The sequence below is a fragment of the Pseudorca crassidens genome, chromosome 9, assembly GCF_039906515.1.
Source record: "Pseudorca crassidens isolate mPseCra1 chromosome 9, mPseCra1.hap1, whole genome shotgun sequence".
Taxonomy (NCBI): domain Eukaryota; kingdom Metazoa; phylum Chordata; class Mammalia; order Artiodactyla; family Delphinidae; genus Pseudorca; species Pseudorca crassidens.
The window spans coordinates 12,705,538-12,725,258 of NC_090304.1; the positions used below are offsets into that span (position 1 = coordinate 12,705,538).

A 19,721-nucleotide genomic window follows, 5' to 3' on the forward strand; every position below is an offset into this window, starting at 1 on the left:
TCTGAGTTCTTTTTCTGGAAGGTTGCCTATCTCCACTTCATTTAGTTGTTTTTATGGGGTTTTATCTTGTTCCATCATCTGGTACATAGCCCTCTGCCTTTTCATCTTGTCTCTCTTTCTGTGAATGTGGTTTTTGTTCCACAGGCTGTGGGATTGTAGATCTTCTTGCTTCTGCTGTCTGCTCTCTCTCAATCAACTTTTTAAAAATAAAATAAAATAAAATGGGAGTTGGACAAGATGATTCCCATGGCTCCTTCTGATCCTAATATTCAAGGGTTCCATACCCTAAAAGTCACATGTGTGCCTGGTACATGGGCACACAAATGACTACACTGAGAAAAAATGACCAAACAGTGTTTGCCGATTGGAAGTGTAACTGGATTTCAGAGAAGGGAGTGTGGTGGGCGGGGCCTGTGGGGACCTCAGAAGAGGAAGCTGAGCTCGGTCCTGATGGCCCAGTGACATCTCAGCTTCTGAGAGGACAGACCAGGCTCTCCTACCCTCCTGGGGGCCCCAGGGAGGTGTGTAGACCCCCATGCTCCTGTGGATACTGGAAGCAAAAAGTCAATGCATTGCTAAGATGCTCTTCTACCTGGATCCTGGGGCAAGAAAACAGCATCTGAGTAGCGACTGAAGGACACGTAGCTCTCAGCCCCATCTATGAGTCCATCACTGTGAGGGTTGAAGGTAATATTGGTGAAGCCAGCCACAGAAGCCCTGTGGGGTGACAAGAGGAAAGAGGGGTGGCTGAGAAGTGTCTGATGGCCCAGGCACATATAGTTTTGCACTCAGAGGCCCAGCCCCCAAAGGGCAAAAACCACAAGGCATTACCGATAGGAACCCAGAGGTTCCAGCTTCCCGTTGTAATAGCCGTGCGTGGTGGACTCGTTCCCAACATTGATTTCGTATTTCAAGACTTCAGATAAGCCCTGAGAACAGCTCTTTTCTTCTGTTGTTATGAGGTATGTCACATAGGTATCCGAGGCCCCCTTTTTGAAATCTTCGTACGTATATCTCAATACATCTGCTGACGGATGAACAGCTAAGAAAGGCACACGGAAGGAAAGCCATAAGAAAGTGATTGCAGAGATTTAAGTCTCCCTCGTTTCTAAATAATGACCAGGGTGATGGTGGTGACAGCTGCCATCTCTCACGTATGCTCTCTCTGCCAGGTTTTCCTTATATTAAGTTCTAAGGGCTTTACTTACATTAACTCATTTAATCCCCACAATAATCTCATCGCATAGGCTTACCACCCCCACTTTACAGGTGGGAAAATGAGACACAGAAAGGTAAAAAGACCTGGGCCCCAAGCTGCACTGCCTACGTGGTAAAGTCGTATTTCTAACCCAGACCACCTGACGCGGAGGGTGTGATCTCATCCATCACACGCTGGTACTGGTCAGGCTGGTCAGTGTGCAATATCATCTCCCCTGTTCAGCAAAGGTCTGAGCTTGGGATTTGCTGAATACCTTCACAGCAAAATGACTAGGTGTTTGAAACAGACCCAAAACAAAAGATAGAAAGAGAGAGAGAGAGAGAGAGAGAGAGATCTCAATGTCTCTTTTTGAGATTTAGCTGCAGGTTTTCAACACCAGCAAATCCCTTGTCTTCCTGGATTCCCGCAGCCCTGACAGTGTGTTTGAGCTCTGTCTTCTTTGGGGAGATGAGGACAGCATCACAGGCTGTGAGACTGGGCAAGGGGGGCACTGCATAATTCAGAGTTAAAGAATCACCAAGAACAGCAAAACTCTGCACTTTTTTATTGTTTTGGCCACACCGCACGGCTCACGGGATCTTATTTCCCCGACTGGGGATTGAACCCGGGCCCCTAGTATTGAAAGCACCGAGTCCTAACCACTGGACTGCCAGGGAATTTCCAAAACTCACCGCTTTAAACCCAGACCTTGGGCAAAGCACCCACACACAGCTAACAAAGACACCCTCAAATCATTCCCGTCTCACTTCCAGGGAATGTAATGGAGCCCTTTAAGGAAAAGCAGCGTTTAATCCACCTCCTCTCTCAGCTATGACAATGCTCTTTGCAAGTTCCCACTACAAATGCAAATCTTTTCCTTCTTTCTTCCAAGAGAAAGTCACCCTTTGAGGATGATTTGTGCGTGCGTGTTCATATGTGTGTGTGTGTGTGTGTGTGTGTGTGACAAACTGGGTTAAAACTAATATTCTGCCACCTAAAAGACCCTGTGCTGCAAAAGAGATGAAAAACGTAGATCAGAGGTAAGAAAGTCATGGCCATGGGCCAAATCCAGCCAGCCACCCCTTTTGGTAAATACTAGAACAGTCATACTGACTCTTTCTATATCTTCTATGGCTGCTTTCACACTACGACGGCAAAGTTGAATAGCTGAGAAGGAGACTGTAGGACCTGCAAAACTTAGAATGTTTGCTATCTGGCCCTTTACACTAAGTCTGTCAACACTAAGTCTGTCATCAGGCAAATGGCTTACACCCACCCACCCTGGGGTGAGTGCCAAAGCGTGGGTTGCAGTATAAAACCAGACGTGTGTTTGTCTCATGAATGCGTTTCAGTGGGCACTAAAATGGTACCCAGTCACGCCATCACCCACTGGCTGTTTAACCCATAATGACCCCTCCTTACCGTCCCCAGTGGTGAGAATGAGAGCGTAGGCTTTGATGGGTCCGTGGCTGGCTTCAAACCCACTGAATTTGACCTTCACAGAATTGTGACTGACAGATGTAATATTAGGGGATCCATCTGGAGAAGGAGGGTCTGAAACAGAACAAAAGAAAATATGATCACCCAACATTTAAAACCACAGAAGGAACAAAATTATGAAGGAGAGGATTTGCTGCAGTGCCCCACTCAAGTTCTGCCCTTGCTCTGGAAGCTGTGTGCTGGGCTCATGCAAAGCAAATCTAGAAGCAAAGGGCAGGGACGGGAACTGGTGGGGAACAAAGATGGCAAGTCCTTGGGGAGCCTGCCTGGCTGACAATGACCCCTTCACTGGGTCCAGCCACATTGCCAGGGTGGCCTCCTGGCAGCCTTGTTTGTAGAAGATAACGTGCCTTTTCTATCTTCCCCCAGTCCCTCCTGACCCAGATAGCCCAGATTCCTTATTTTGAGAATGGGGGCAGAAGAAGGAGAACAAGACGGAGACTGTGTGGGTAGAACTCCAAGGTGAGAACTTGGGAGCTGAAAGCAGACATCTGTCAGCACATGGACTTGGCCCCAGGACTGGCTGGTCAGAGAGCAATGATGAAGCAGATAGTTACCCAGAAGGAAGCAAAGATGACATGGAGAGAACATACTTTCTCCTGACACCTGGCTGCATGTCGGCTCTGCACCCTTCACACCGAAGTCCTTGATTTTTGCTGGGGTAGGTTTAAAACTCTGCCTAGAGAAATCCAACTGACCCTCTTCCAGGAAACCAGAAAAGCCCACACGGGAACACTCCGTGAGTGGCCTTCATGGTCCTGCGCCTCGCCTTTCCCAAGCTAAGTTTGTGAAGCCACTCTCTAAATTAACACGAAAGGAAGGAAAAGGTGAATTCAAGATGATCTCTCTCCACACTCTCTCAACCTAAATTGGTCTCCCACATACAGTTTGAGTGTTTCTATTATTATAACCAAGATGCAGGGAGACTGAGAAAACTGAACTCCAAAAAAAAAAAAGACCATAACACAATTTTCCAAATGTATGCTGTCCAATATGGCAGCCACTAACCACATGTACCCACTGAGCGCTTGAAAGGTGACAGGCCCAAGTTTGGACATAAAGTATCTCATTAATAACTCACTTTATACAAATTACATGTTGGAATGATAACATTTTTAATATACTGAGTTAAATAAAATGTGATCAAAACTCAGATCAAAACTCATTTCAGCTCCTCCTTTTTTTTTTCCTGGCCATGCCAGCCAGCTTATGGGATCTTAGTTCCCCGACCAGGGATCGAACCCGGGCCCCCAGAAGTGAAAGCAGAGTTCTAACCACTGAACCACCAGGGAATTTCCAGCTGCTCCTTTTTACAGTTTCTTAATGTGGCTCCTAGAAAAGTTTTTATTATACAGGAGGCTCACATGATTTTCTATTGGAAGGCACAGCTCTAAACCATCCTTCAGCAACCTCTCAAGTAACTGACCGCAGTGGCCACTTGGAGGCGCTGTCCATCGTCTAAGTGTCAGCTGCCTCAACAGACACTTCCTAGCACCAGCTCCCACCCCGTCCACAGCTCTATGCCTTTTAGCGGGCCAGCGAGGAGTCCCCAGCTCCCTGCCCCACGACAGCTCCACCCACCTCAAAGCCTGGAAATCCTTTCCTTCTCACTGCTTATCTCAGTCCTACACTAGAGGGACCTTGCCGGCCACGCTCACCATAGTGTCCCTTACCCGGGCACACAGTAAGCACTCAACAAGTGTTGGCTAAAAGACCATCGCTCCAACTCTCCCCGGTTTACCCATCCCACCAGCACTTCCTGCCTCTCTCAGAGAAAATGCAGCTCCACTTTTATGTTAAATAAAAAAGTATCAAAGTTGTACATTTAAAAAGCTTGCTAAATTTGTACATAAAAATTCATCTGAGGAAAGGGAGCTACAGATTAAAAAGTGAGAGGATCACTGGACTAAATGCTGAGTGGTCATTATCTAACCCTACCACGCACTGCTCAGCTTCAGAAACAACTAACTCTAACAAGCTCCTTCCCTTCACTAGGTACTGTGCTCAGCCCTGGAGATACCGGATCAGATACGGTTTCTGTTCCTCAGTGGCTCATACCCACTGAGATGACATCATAAAACAGAGAACTACAAAAAAGTACCCAACAAGGTTCACTGTTTCTATTACACTGTAGAGTGCTGCAGAAACACAAAGGATTGTGACCCAGGGCCATCCTATATAGCTGTGTACCACACAACTCCAAGGAGTCCCACGCGCACAGTAGACTATATGAATGGTGTCCCATGGAACTATGCAGTGCACAACTTGACTAGCCATACATGGCAGCTCTGAAGTGATCTTCCACCTACACTACCTCATCTAATTTGTATTAACAGTCCTGGAAGGTAGGTATTATTTCCCCTTTTTTACACCTAAGAAAAACAAGGCTCAGAGAGGTTAAGCGGCTTTTCTGAGATCACACAGCTGGTAAAAGGTAGACTTTACAATCAAACCCAGGTCTGCCTAAGTCCAAGGCTCTGTCAGTAGAATCCCTCAGCCATTTTCCAAGTCAGTGTCCCTGAAGTAAGAAGCCTTTTCTTCTCACTATTTCAACTAGCAATTCTTTAGAAATTGTTTGGAAACATTCTGATACCCTAAAGGAAATAGTATATCCAGGATTCAAAAAGCACAAAGCAAAACCAACTCCACCAGGTTGACCTAAGACATAATTTTGGCAAAGACACAGGGAGCGAAAGACAGATAAAAATGAAACAAAGAATGAATATAACAAAACAGATACAGACTCATAGATAAAGAAAACAAACTGGTGGTTACCAGTGGGGAGAGGGGAGGGGGGAGGGGCAAGACAGGGGTAGGGGTTAAGAGGTACAAACTACTATGTATGAAATAAGTGACAAAGATATACTGTACAGCACAGGGAATACAGCCAATATCGTATAAAAACTTTAAATGCAGTATATCTATAAAAATCATGAATCACTATGTTGTACACCTGAAACTAATATAATATTGTAAATCAACCATATCCCAATTAAAAAAAAAAAGCAAAGAAGTAATTTTTTCCAAGTTCAAAATAAAAGGTGGTCATGAAAAGATTAACTAGGGGGATCTCTTGTGAATGATCCCATTTCCCAAAACAGCTGGGGAGCTTATTAATACAGATTCTAGGGAAATATGAATCTTGACTGAATATCTATCTGATAATAGTAAAAAAAAAAAAAGAAAGAAAGAAAAAAAAAAAGGATCGTTGGGAGTGCCCTGGTGACCTAGTAGTTAGGATTCCGGGCTTTCACTCCTGTGGCCCAGGTTCAATCCCTGGTCGGGGAACTGAGATCTTGCAAGCCATGCAGCATGGCCAAAAAAAAAAAGTATTGTTAATTTTTTAAGGGTAATGTGGTTATGTTTGAAAGAAAGGGAAAAGGAGTCCCTGTCTTTCAGCAATACATACTGAAAAACTTACAAATAAAACTATAGAATAACCAGGACTGGTCTCAAAGAAGTCCAATAAGGGAGGAGGGGATATAAATGAAAAAGATTGGTCAAATGCTCACAAATGTTCAACTGAGTGATGATGGGTACGTGGATCCCACTATACTGTCCTTTGCTTTTGTGTATATTTGAACATTTTAGGGGAACTTACTTAAAAGAAAAGGTGGCAACAAATTATTCTGTAAAACGAAGGAAACTTTTGGAATGTAAAATATTCCCTCTCACTAGATTTCTATAGATTATACAGATTCTATAGAATATATAGACTAGATTTCTGTAGAATTGGGTTAACAGTCCGTGCCAACAAAAACAAATATTTTTGGATAAATTTTTTTTAGAAACAGGTTTCTAGGCCACACTTGCAGAGCCTCTGGGTCAGCTTTCCAAGGTGACCACAATGTCACCTGGCCACCCTGCCCTCCCTGAAGCCCACCTGTGATGCCAGTGAGGCAGGTGTTTTGGGTGGGCGATGCCGTCTTGTTACAGGACCGGGCAGTGACGGTGATGTTGTACAAGGTAGAAAAATTCAAATATGTGACTTCCGTCCTGTACTCAGAGCCGTTCTCCGAGGAGCAGCTCTCCAGGTTCGTCATATTCTCCCAGTCTCCGTGGCTGACCTCCAGCTCGAAGCCTGTGTTGATGCCGAAAGGGCAGGCCCACTTGAGGACCAAGGTTGGCTCTTTGGGGACCACTTCACAGTGGAAGGAGGTTACTGGTGCAGGGTCTGCAAGGCAAGAACAGCACATCATGAGATTCTTGGACTTTTTTTTGTTTTTTTTGCGGTACGCGGGCCTCTCACTGTTGTGGCCTCTCCCATTGCAGAGCACAGGCTCCGGACGTGCAGGCTCACCGGCCATGGCTCACGGACCCAGCCGCTCCGTGGCATGTGGGATCTTCCCAGACCAGGGCACGAACCCGCGTCCCCTGCATCGGCAGGCAGGAAAATTCAAATATGTGCGCCACCAGGGAAGCCCAATTCTTGCACTTTTGCCTTTGCAAATACTGAAACTTGGGGAGCAGGAGGTTCCTGGCCCGTTGGTGATAAGGAGACAGCCATGGAGCATGACAGAAGAGGCAGAGGCTGACCTTGAATAGGGCCTTACTGAACTGTGTGACCTTGGGTCAGTCCCCCAACTGTTCTGAGCCTCAACTGCAGGGCTGTCTCAGGATTAAATGAAACAGTGGCTGTCAGGGTCCAGGCTGGAAGAGCACAGGGCTCCATGAGAGGTAGCGACAATACAGTGGAGGCGGTAGCAACTTCTTCGCCTGCGTCACCTCATTTTGGGGCCCACTTGATAATCCTTCTGGAAGAGGCAGGGTTAATATTGTCCTATTTTGCAGATGAATCAACTGAGGCTTAGAGAGATTAAGCAATTTGCTAAAGATGACATGGCTGGTCAGTGGCGAAGCCAAAACTGGATCTCAGGTTTTCTAAATCCAAGTCCAGCGTGTTTTCTACACATACAACAGGCTAAATAATCAATGGTAAACGGTATCGGTTTCTTCATCTCTAAAATGTGGTGTTATTTGTCTCTACCTATCTGAGGGCCAATAGCGTTTTATTGAGGGCCAACAAAAAACTGATGTAAATGGGAAACTCTGTATTTATGTACCGGGGGTGGGAGGAGTATTATCATTACTTTAATGTTGCAGTGTTTTAAAGCAGGAGAAGGTTGTAGAGAGTCCCCTAGTGCAACGCCCACATTCTCCACCTGAGGCCTGGAAAGGTAACCTGCCCAATGCACACCTACTCCCCCTGTTCCTGTTCCACCCATCCCCACTCATAAAGGCTCATAGATATCCTTCTTTTGCTATAGGCTACAATGATTGTAGCTAAGATAAACATTAGCAATGGAAGCCACCCAAATACCAAAGATCAGAGTCTAGACCTGGTGAATGAAGCTTGAGTTAGCAGAAGGGACTCAAAGCTGCAGGGATCCCTTTAGCCACTCCATGTGAAAACTCAGAGGTCATCAAGGTTCCAGCTCCTACACTACCAGGGAGGCTGATCCGATGAGACCCCTGTTCCCCTTCCAAATCAGCTTAAACACATTTGAATGGCTTGGTCTAAGGAAGGGAGGAAGCAGGTGCAAAGAGGGTAGGGAGTAGGGTGCTACACAGACACAGAGGTGATAAAGGCCCCACGATCGGGCTTCCCTGGTGGTGCAGTGGTTGAGAGTCCGCCTGCGATGCAGGGGACATGGGTTCGTGCCCCGGTCCGGGAAGATCCCACGTGCTGCGGAGCGGCTGGGCCTGTGAGCCACGGCCGCTGAGCCTGCGCATCTGGAGCCTGTGCTCCACAACGGGAGAGGCCACAACAGTGAGAGGCCCGCGTACCGCAAAAAACAACAAACAAACAAACAAACAAAATAAAGCCCCCACGATCAAAACTGTCAGCAGAAGTACTCACAGTCGTCCACAAAACATTCCCCGGATTACTCTCTGAAAGTTCCCTCAGTTAAACACAGGGCTCTTCTTCCCTTTAAAAGATCACACCTTTTGCATCGAGACATTCAGGATCAAGAAAGACAGAAAAGCTGAGCATCCATTTTAACCATATCCTTTCCGTCTTCTTCAGCGTAAAAGCCAAACTATGAGCTACAGGCCCGGACGTCATCCATGCCCTGGCCCATCACCTCTTGCATCTTGGGCCTCAACTCCTCCCCCTCCCCCTCTTGCTCCCATGGATCCACCTCTGCCACCCTGACCTCCTGCTCTTTCTTCAATACAGCAGGCACGCTCCAGGCTCGGCACCCCAGCACTGGCTGCCCCTCTGCCTGTAATGCTCTACGTCCCAACATTCACATGGCCTGCTTTACACCCTTCAAGTCTTTGCTCAAAAGTCACCTTTTCAATGAAGCCTTCCCAAGATAAACATCTCATTTCCCCCGTCCTTGTTTATTCCCCCCTCCTTAGTAATCATCAACTGATAACCTATTTATCTTGTTTATTATGTCTTCCCTACGAGAATAAAAGTTCCAGAAAGGCAGGGACTTGTCTGTGTCCTTTAACAGTGCCTGGCATATAGTAAATGCTCAATACATATCTGTTGAATGAATAAATGATGCGGGCAGCAAGATAGCACTAATAAGCTAATAGGATGCTCAGAGAGCTTGGGGTCTGTTATCACACACCACACAAAAGCTAATCAACTAGAGTTTATTTCAAGAACCTATGTGCAAGGCCAGCATCACACAAGAAGGAGTCCAAGAGGCACGTGGGACTACTCACCTGTACAGAATGACTGCCAGCCAGGTGCCAGTGACTCGGTGACATTCCCCACCTGTGTGAAGATCTCTACGGTGTATGAGGAGCCAGGTGTTAACTCGGTGACTGTAGCGTAGGTGATGCCGATGCCTGTGACTATTGGTGGGGCCTTGCTGGCATTTCCATCCTGCTTCATAAGAAGGCGGTAGGTGTACCTGGAAGAGGCTTCATCAAAGTTCTGCCAGTTTAAGGTTGCTGCTGTGGTGTTGGTCCTTACTTCAATGTTGGACACATTGCTGGGCCCTTAGTTTTTTTTTTTTAAAAAAAAAAAAAAGCACGGATTAGCTTGAACCATTTTATTATTTGCATGTAAAAATAGCCAGAAAATTAATTAAATTTAATTTAATAAAAATAGCCTGGCTCCTTTTGGGAAAGAATAAATTAAGCTAATGTTTGCTGGACTCGAAAGATGGAACGCTTCCCAAAAAAGACATTCAGAAAATAATTATACAGATTAAATCTCAAAAGAATGAAAGTTTTTCAGGCTTCTTTTAATAATTTATCTGAAATATATTTTCAAGATATAATTTCTATCTGTTTTTGAAATATGATTAACGAAAGAGAAAAACATATGAAAAAGGCATTATGAACTACCATTTCTACCATATATTTAGGTCAAATATTACCAAAGTACTTCCCTCACTTTTGCATGCAAAGCACCTCATTTGGGCTGCATCTTCCAATGCCAACATGACAGGGTGACCCTCCTCTAGTCTGTATTCCAGACTAGAGAATGAATAGTCATGTTTTCCATGCTTATGGGATCCCTTTCTGCTTCAGAAGACAATTCCAAGTTCACATGGCTCAGCGCCAAGTGCTCCAAGAGCACAGAAGAACATTTGCTGAGGCCCATGTTTTCAGCTTACACAGTTTCACATTCTACCTGGAGCCCAGAAACACAAGAGCCTCTTATTCCATCATTTAACCAATGCTTACTTCCCATCCTCCAAGTGAAAGGGAGAATACTCCCTTAGGAGGGTGTTCTAAGACACTTACGTGTGTACTGTGCAGTGGAGTTGGGGTTCCCCTGGGAATTGTTCATTTTGGGGAAGATTGTGATGTTATATAAGGTGCCCGGGATCAGGCCCCCGAGAGTGATTGCTTCATGAGAACTATTTGTCTGGTTAGAGCTGTGCTCAGACTGTATCACTACACAGTAGATGTACCCAGTAACATGGTCTGTATTCCGCCACTCCAACTGCATGTCGGTTGTGGTGACATTAACCACACGGATATCAAACACTGCACTGTCGTCTGGTCAGAGGAAAGGAAGAAAAAAGGAAGTCTATTAATGACCATCATAACGTCCAGCTTTATTCCAAAGAGTCTGACAAGAGAACTTGCTCTTTTGCCATCAAACCCTCAAATGAGTTCACACAGGGCAAACTCTAAAACTTAGATGAGGAACACACACACTCAGTTCTTTCCAGAATTTTGGCTCTTCTGTAACACAGATGAACTTACCAGCTTATCCTATCATTTTCTGGTCTTTTGCTTTTGTCATAGAGATGCCCCCTTCGGGGGTCTTCTGGGGTGGAAATCATGGCCAGTTTCTTGATCTGAGTGCTAGTGACCAGATGGGTATTGTTTGTGAAGATTCATCAAACTCCGCACTTAGGATGTGTGTGCTTTCCAGTATGTGTACTAGATCTCAATAAGTAGGGTTTTTTTTAATCACTCCCTCAAAAGCAAACATCTTTCTATAACATAGACAGGCATACTGAAGAGCAAAACTGAAACAGAGTTGCCACTAAGTGGGAGCATTTGAGGCTGGAGTGACGAAGGGAAAAAGCACACATGCCCTCCACGCTCAGAGCTGGGAGTCAGAAGTTATATCACCCAATGAGTCCTCTGGGTTCTGTACTCGGATCATCTCACCTCTACACACTGAACCAGCTGCAATATGAATGCACAGATCCCAGAAACAACTGGATAACAGGACCTCTTTTCTGCCCTTGCTTACAAAACTTTTCTCTCTTTACCCAGCAACCAAGGTCACCTCTGAAGAGGCCAGTTGAGTAGATAGGGGACAAAAGAGAGGAACATTTTCACTGTAAAACCCTTTGTACTTTTAAAATTTTTGTACCACATGCATGTACTATCTGCTCAAAAATTAGTTTTTAAGTAGGTTCTCCTTAAAGGGAGGTAACTGAGAATCTTCTTTCCCTACCACTGGATTCCTGATGTTAAAGGGATTCCACAGACAGAAGGCCATGAAAGGCAGCAGTTTTCTATAAACATAAAAATAGTAGAAATAACCTAAATATTCCATAAAAAGGGAAGGGCTATATATACATTGTGATCTGGCTATAAAATGAAATAGTCTGCAGCCACTAAAAACATGAAAACCATAACAACTACAGGAGGGAAGTTATGATATATATGGAGTTAAAAGAAAAAGTTCAAATACAAAATAAAATAATTCATATAATAATTACAGTGATATAAACTAAATATATGACCATGGACACAGATAGAAAAGGAATTCAGTTGGGTTAGAAGAGTGGAGTTATTTTTGTTTCCCTGCCTTTTTGTGATAGTAAAATACACACAACATAATATTTATCATTTTAACCATTTGTAAGTGTACAACTCAGTAGCATTAAATACATTCACAATGTTGTGTCACCATCACCATCATCTGTACCCAAAACATTTCATCATCCCCAACACGAACTCTGTTCCCATGAAGCAACAACCCTCATTCTTCCCTCCTCCCAGCCCCTCTCTTCTACCGTCTGTCTCTGTGAACATGCCTATTCTAGGCATCTCATATAAGTGGATTCATATGGTAGTTGTCCTTCTATGTCCAGCTTTTTTCACTTAGCATAATGTTTTCAAGATTTATCCACACTCTAGCATGTCTCAGTACTTCGTTCCTTTTTATGGCTACATAATATTCTATCATATGGATATACCACATCTTGTCTATCCATTCCTCTGTTGATGGACACTTGGTTGCCTCCACCTTTTAGCTATCGTGAATCATGCTCCTATGAACATTGGTGTAGAGATAACTGTTCAAGGCCCTGCTTTCAATTCCTTTGGAAATATATATACATGTAGGAGTGGAATTGCTGGGTCATACGGTATTTGTTTCCCTTTTTCAAAATTGCCTTTAATGCTGTTACATTTATTCTCCCCAATAATAATGAACATTGGTCAAGAATAGAATGGTAATGCCCTAAGAGTCTAGTGCCTTATTACAACTCTTCTTGATTTCCATTCAACCGGACAATTACAGGCAATAGTACAAGAGATGCCTTCTCCTTATGAATAGGCTTAAATTACTTTTGCAGCTGCACCATATCAAAGTGCAGTCCACACTCTGGTTAAGACCTCAGTCTTCAAAGTCAGACAGAGGCCAGTTCACTACCTTGCCACCCTGGGCCAGTTACTTAAGTTCACAGAGTCCCCATTTCCTACTCTATAAAATAGAGATGATAATAATCCCTACCTCATGGAGTTGTGTTCAAAATGTTTAAATACAGGATGACAGCCCAGCCATTTGTAGACCCCTAGTACATTATGTTATTATTACATTAAATTCTGGCCGTTGGCAAGTCATACAATATCAAAGGGACCCCACAATGGTGATGCCTTTACCATTAGCAACATTCTCAAAAAGAAAGAAAAAAATATATGTTGATACTATGACCCTACCTCAAAAGTCTAATCTGAAATTCAGACTTGAAAAGGAATTACTGCACTTCATCTGAGGGATGCATTTTAGCAGTCCCCATATTTTGGAAGTAGATTTTCCTAGTAGCTATCAGTGCCTAACCCAACCAACAGAGTTGAAGAAACCTACACAAGGAGAATCCCAAGAGTCCAAATGACTTCACACGTGGCTCAAGGAATATCAGTCTCATTTCTTTATTCCTCCCTTCTGTGGAAAAGATTTCAATTCCCTGGCAATCAAAGATCAGGGAATACTGTATGTTTTCCAAGCTTTCCCAAAAATTTCATTTCAAATTTTAAAAACAATAATGAGCAATAGTTTTCACGAAGTATTTTTATCAATATCAATAGGCCTCATAGAACTAACAAAACTACTGTATCACAATGTTGTTTATGAAAGACTATACATAACCTACCTGTCCAACAATAGGGGAGTAGTTAAATATTTATAAACTTTAGGGTTTCAGGACCCCTTTATCTTCTTAAAACTTATTAAGGCTCTCAGAGAATTTTTATTTATTTAGGTTACATTTATGTATGCTGTAATAGAAAATTTTTAATGGGGAAAATATTTAAAACATAAGAATACACAAGCATGCATTCCATTAGCCAACAGAAAAATGATCTCATCCCATGTCATAGAGCATCTAGAAAACTCCACTGTACACTCATCATGAGAGAATGAGAGTGAAGAAGCCAAATAGCATTCCAATATTATTATGATAATAATACCTCACAGGGCTTCCCTGGCGGTTCAGTGGTTAAGAATCTGCCTCCCAGTGCAGGCGACACAGGTTCGAGCCCTGGTCCAGGAAGATCCCACATGCCACGGAGCAACTAAGCCCGTGTGCCACAACTACTGAGCCTGCGCTCTAAAGCCCGAGAGCCACAACTACTGAAGCCCATGTGCCTAGAGTCCGTGCTCCGCAACAAGAGAAGTCACTGCAATGAGAAGCCCGCACACCGCAACAAAGAGTAGCCCCTGCTCACCACAACTAGAGAAAGCCCACAAGCAGCAACAGAGACCCCATGCAGCCAAAAATAAATAAATAAAATAAATAAATTCTTAAAAATAATAATACCTTACAGACCCCCTTGAAAGAATCTAGGGGACTCCCAGAGATCCCTGGACCACACTTTGAGAACCACTGATCTAACCAAGGGGTCAGCGAACTTTTTCCATATGGACCACAGAGTAAATATTTTAGGTTTTGCAGGCCATTTATTCTCTGTGGCAACTACTCATTTCTAGCACAAAAGAAGCCATAGACTTTATATAAAGAAATGAGCATGGTTGTGTTCCAATAAAACTTAATTCTCTATAAAAAAACAGGCAGTGGGCCAGATTTGGTCCATGGGCCATTTTTATCTGCTGACTCCTGATTTAGACAATGGAATGTCAGGCAGGTATTAAAATTATCCTGCAGAGAAGGAAAGAAATCATAAAGATCAAATCAGAAATAAATGAAAAAGAAATTAAGGAAACGATGGCAAAGATCAATAAAACTAAAAGCTGGTTCTTTGAGAAGATAAACAAAATTGATAAACCATTAGCCAGACTCATCAAGAAAAGAAGGGAGAAGACACAAATCAATAGAATTAGAAATGAAAAAGGAGAAGTAACAACTGACACTGCAGAAATACAAAGGATCATGAGAGATTACTACAAGCAGCTATATGCCAATAAAATGGACAACCTGGAAGAAATGGACAAATTCTTAGAAATGCACAACCTTCCGAGACTGAACCAGGAAGAAACAGAAAATATGAACAGACCAATCACAAGCACTGAAATTCAAACTGTGATTAAAAATCTTCCAACAAACAAAAGCCCAGGACCAGATGGCTTCACAGGCGAATGCCATTAAACATTTAGAGAAGAGCTAACACCTATCCTTCTCAAACTCTTCCAAAATATAGCAGAGGGAGGAACACTCCCAAACCCATTCTACGAGGCCACCATCACCCTGATACCAAAACCAGACAAGGATGTCACAAAGAAAGAAAACTACAGGCCAATATCCCTGATGAACATAGATGCAAAAATCCTCAACAAAATACTAGCAAAAGAGTCCAACAGCACATTAAAAGGATCATACAACATGTTCAAGTGGGGTTTATTCCAGGAATGCAAGGATTCTTCAATATACACAAATCAGTCAACGTGATACACCATAATAACAACTGAAGGAGAAAACCCATATGATCATCTCAATAGATGCAGAGAAAGCTTTCGACAAAATTCAACACCGATTTATGATAAAAATCCTGCAGAAAGTAGGCATAGAGGGAACTTTCCTCAACATAATAAAGGCGATATATGACAAACCCACAGCCAACATTGTCCTCAATGGTGAAAAACTGAAAGCATTTCCACTAAGATCAGGAAGAAGACTAGGTTGCCCACTCTCACCACTCTTATTCAACATAGTTTTGGAAGTCCTAGCCACAGCAATCAGAGAAGAAAAAGAAATAAAAGGAATTCAAATCAGAAAAGAAGAAGTAAAGCTGTCACTGTTTGCAGATGACATGATACTATACATAGAGAATCCTAAAGATGCCACCAGAAAACTACTAGAGCTAATCAATGAATTGGTAAAGTAGCAGGATATAAAATTAATGCACAGAAATCTCTTGCATTCCTATGCACTAATGATGAAAAATCTGAAAGTGAAATTACAAATAGATGGAGAGATATATCATGTTCTTGGATTGGAAGAATCAACATTGTGAAAATGACTATACTACCCAAAGCAATCTACAGATTCAATGCAATCCCTATCAAACTACCAATGGCATTTTTCACAGAACTAGAACAAAAAATTTCACAATTTGTATGGAAATACAAAAGACCCCAAATAGCCAAAGCAATCTTGAGAAAGAAAAACGGAGCTGGAGGAATCAGGCTCCCTGACTTCAGACAAAGCAACAGTAATCAAGACAGTATGGTACTGGCACAAAAACAGAAATATAGAGCAATGGAAAAGGATAGAAAGCCCAGAGATAAACCCACACACATATGGTCGCCTTATCTTTGATAAAGGAGGCAAGAATATACAGTGGAGAAAAGACAGCCTCTTCAATAAGTGGTGCTGGGAAAACTGGACAGCTACATGTAAAAGAATGAAATTAGAACACTCCCTAACACCATACACAAAAATAAACTCAAAATGGATTAAAGACCTAAATGTAAGGCCAGAAACTATCAAACTCTTAGAGGAAAACATAGGCAGAACACTCTATGACATAAATCACAGCAAGATCCTTTTTGACCCACCTCTTAGAGAAATGGAAATAAAAACAAAAATAAATAAATGGGACCTAATGAAACTTAAAAGGTTTTACACAGACAAGGAAACCATAAACAAGGAGAGAAGACAACCCTCAGAATGGAAGAAAATATTTGCAAATGAAGCAACTGACAAAGGATTAATCTCCAAAAGTTACAAGCAGCTCATGCAGCTCAGTATCAAAAAAACACACAACCCAATCCAAAAATGGGCAGAAGACCTGAATAGACATTTCTCCAAAGAAGATATACAGATTGCCAACAAACACACGAAAGGATGCTCAACATCACTAATCATTAGAGAAATGCAAATCAAAACTACAATGAGATATCACCTCACACCAGTCAGAATGGCCATCATCAAAAAATCTACAGACAATAATTGCTGGAGAGGGTGTGGAGAAAAGGGAACCCTCTTGCACTGTTGCTGGGAATGTAAATTGATACAGCCACTATGGAGAACAGTATGGAGGTTCCTTAAAAAACTAAAAATGGAACTACCATACGATCCAGCAATCCCACTACTGGGCATGTACCCTGAGAAAACCATAATTCAAGAAGAGTCAGGTACCAAAATGTTCATTGCAGCTCCATGTACAATAGCCAGGACATGGAAGCAACCTAAGTGTCCATCAACAGATGAATGGATAAAGAAGATGTGGCACGTATATACAATGGAATATTACTCAGCCATAAAAAGAAACAAAATTGAGTTATTTGTAGTGAGGTGGATAGACCTAGTGCCTGTCATACAGAGTGAAGTAAGTCAGAAAGAGAAAAACAAATACCGTATGCTAACACATATATATGAAATCTAAAAAAAAAAAAAAAAAAAAAAAATGGTCATGAAGAACCTAGGGGCAAGATGGGAACAATGACACAGACCTACAGAGAATGGACTTGAGGATACGGGGTGGGGGAAGGGTAACCTGGGACAAAGTGAGAGAGTGGCATGGACATATATACCCTACCAAACGTAAAACAGATAGCTAGTGGGAAACAGCCACATAGCACAGGGAGATCAGCTCGGTGCTTTGTGACCATCTAGAGGGTTGGGATAGGGAGGGTGGGAGGGAGGGAGACACAAGAGGGAAGAGATATGGGGACATATGTATAACTGATTCACTTTGTTATAAAGCAGAAATTAACACACCATTGTAAAGCAATTATACTCCAATGAAGATGTTTAATAAAGAAAAAAAATTATCCTGCAGAAATATTTATGCTAATAGGGAAGAATAGTCATAATAAACTTGAAATGAAAAAAAGCAGATAACACATGTACAGGATTTTAATATTTGTTAAAATATATATACACATACACACCTTTCTATACCTTAAAATTCTAAAACATCACGCATCAAAAGCTATTAGTTATTATCTCTGGTTGTTGGTTTACATGTGATTTTTCTTTTTGCTTGTCTGTATTTTATATAATGAATATGCATTGCTGTCATTATAAACTTGTTAAAAAGTTTTTCTTAGATAATTAAAAGAAAAGCAATATTTGGAAAATTTGACATTTATAAATTATACTGATTTCCCTTAAGAAACATGACTGTTTCTCAGAAAATACAACCTATTTGCTTACCAGTTGTACCGTAAACTGTTTGGGAATCCCCTTTAGTCCCATCTGGTCCTTGTGGAAATATGTCAAAACGATACTTGGTTCCAGGGGATAAGTCACCAATGACAATACTTTGTTCGGTGGTTGTTTGATTTACTCCAACTTCATCCCATGTGATATGTATCTCAAAGGAATTAGAGTCATTGCTATTCCATGCTAAGCCAATTTCCCTTGTGCTGACACTTGTCACTCGAAAGTCAGAAACTGGACAGGGGGCTGTGGGTAGAAAGTAAATGACTAGATTAAGAATCTATTTCTCCAGAAGACAAGGGTGACTGAACCTCACAAAATATTTACAATGAGATTAAACGTACACTTGGGACACCCAACCTCTCTTTTTCTCTTTTTTGTATTATCACCTACAACACAAGCCCCTCAGAAACTCATGTTTCTAACCAACAAGAGAACACTTGGCCACAGGAGTGCAGAAACTGGTGTTTAAGTTGTACAAAGTCATTCAAAGGAAATGAGAAGAGGCGTAAATTCTCATGGGTCAAGGGCTCAGGCACTGGAGGACCTTGGCCACTGCTGGCTGCCTATGTTGTATACATTACTTAGCCTTCCAGAGTCTCTGTTTAAGGAAGTGCAGCAGAGGCTGCTGTTGACCCCCAAAATCCATTCCCCCCTCCGTTTTCCTTAATCATACACCCCCAGATTCTTAGCAGTGTACATGGCTATTGGAAAGAAAAACTACATTTCCCAGCCTCCCTTGCTACTAGGCTAAGTTCTGGCCAATAGGATGTGAGTATAAGGACCATATGGCTCCCAAGAAGCATCCTTAAAGGATGGAGCGTTACCTTTTATCCTTCCTGCTTCTTGTAACTGGAATGTGGATGTGATGCCTGCAGCTCAGGCTGCCTGGCTATAGGACCAACAATGTGGCAGTGGCTGCAGCTTCCTGATGCCAGGATGGCGGCTCAGTACATTCCTGGAGCCAACAACTACAGCCAGGGCTGCTGACAGTGACACAGTTGGGGACTCCCTGGATGGGGAGTTCTGCACCCTTAGGCTGGGAGTCATTTCTGGATCCCAGCCTAGAGCTGCACCCCACATGTTATGAGTTGAATTGTGTCCCCCCAAAATTCATATGTTGAAGTCCTAACCATCAGTACCTCAGAATCTGACTATATTTGGAGGTAGGATTTTTAAAGAGGTGATTAAGGTAAAATGAGGCCATTAAGGTGGGCCCTAATCCAATCCATTATGACTAGTATCCTTATTAGATTAGAGGGAACTATATTCAATATCCTGTGATAAACCATAATGGAAAAGAATATGAAAAAGAATATATTTATGTATAACTAAATCACTTTGCTGTACAGCAGAAATTAAACACAACATTGTAAATCAACTATACTTCAATAAAATTTTAAAAAAAGAGAGATTAGGACACAGACATGCACAGACCAAAGGAGAATCATGTGAAGACACAGGGAGAAGCCGGCCATTACAAAGCCAGGAAGGGAGGTCTCAGAAAAAACCAAGCCTGAATCACCTGATCTCAGACTTCTTGCCTCCAGAACTGTGAGAGAGTCGATTTCTATTGTTTAAGCCTCCCAATCTGCTGTACTTTTATGGCAGTCCTAGCAAACTAACACACCAGCACTTCCAATGATTCTATAAACCCTCAGTTCCCAAGGTAAGATCCTCTTCAGCTTAACATAGCTCATGGTTTCTGTTTCTTGCAACTGAGCGGTAGCTAACCATCC

The 19,721-nt window shown here is 42.5% G+C and overlaps 1 protein-coding gene across 2 annotated transcripts in view; it reads right to left on the reverse strand.

The window, feature by feature from the left end:
- Nucleotides 1-19,721, reverse strand: part of PTPRJ (protein tyrosine phosphatase receptor type J) — a 169,871-nt gene that overhangs the window by 23,192 nt on the left and 126,958 nt on the right. For both annotated transcript variants that reach the window (XM_067748999.1, XM_067748998.1), the window contains 7 exons: nucleotides 17,977-18,228; nucleotides 10,412-10,669; nucleotides 9,380-9,658; nucleotides 6,582-6,872; nucleotides 2,621-2,752; nucleotides 832-1,042; nucleotides 593-717 (listed from right to left, as the gene is read on the reverse strand). In XM_067748999.1, coding sequence (XP_067605100.1) covers nucleotides 593-717; nucleotides 832-1,042; nucleotides 2,621-2,752; nucleotides 6,582-6,872; nucleotides 9,380-9,658; nucleotides 10,412-10,669; nucleotides 17,977-18,228 — 1,548 coding nt within the window. The remainder of the gene's footprint in view (nucleotides 1-592; nucleotides 718-831; nucleotides 1,043-2,620; nucleotides 2,753-6,581; nucleotides 6,873-9,379; nucleotides 9,659-10,411; nucleotides 10,670-17,976; nucleotides 18,229-19,721) is intronic.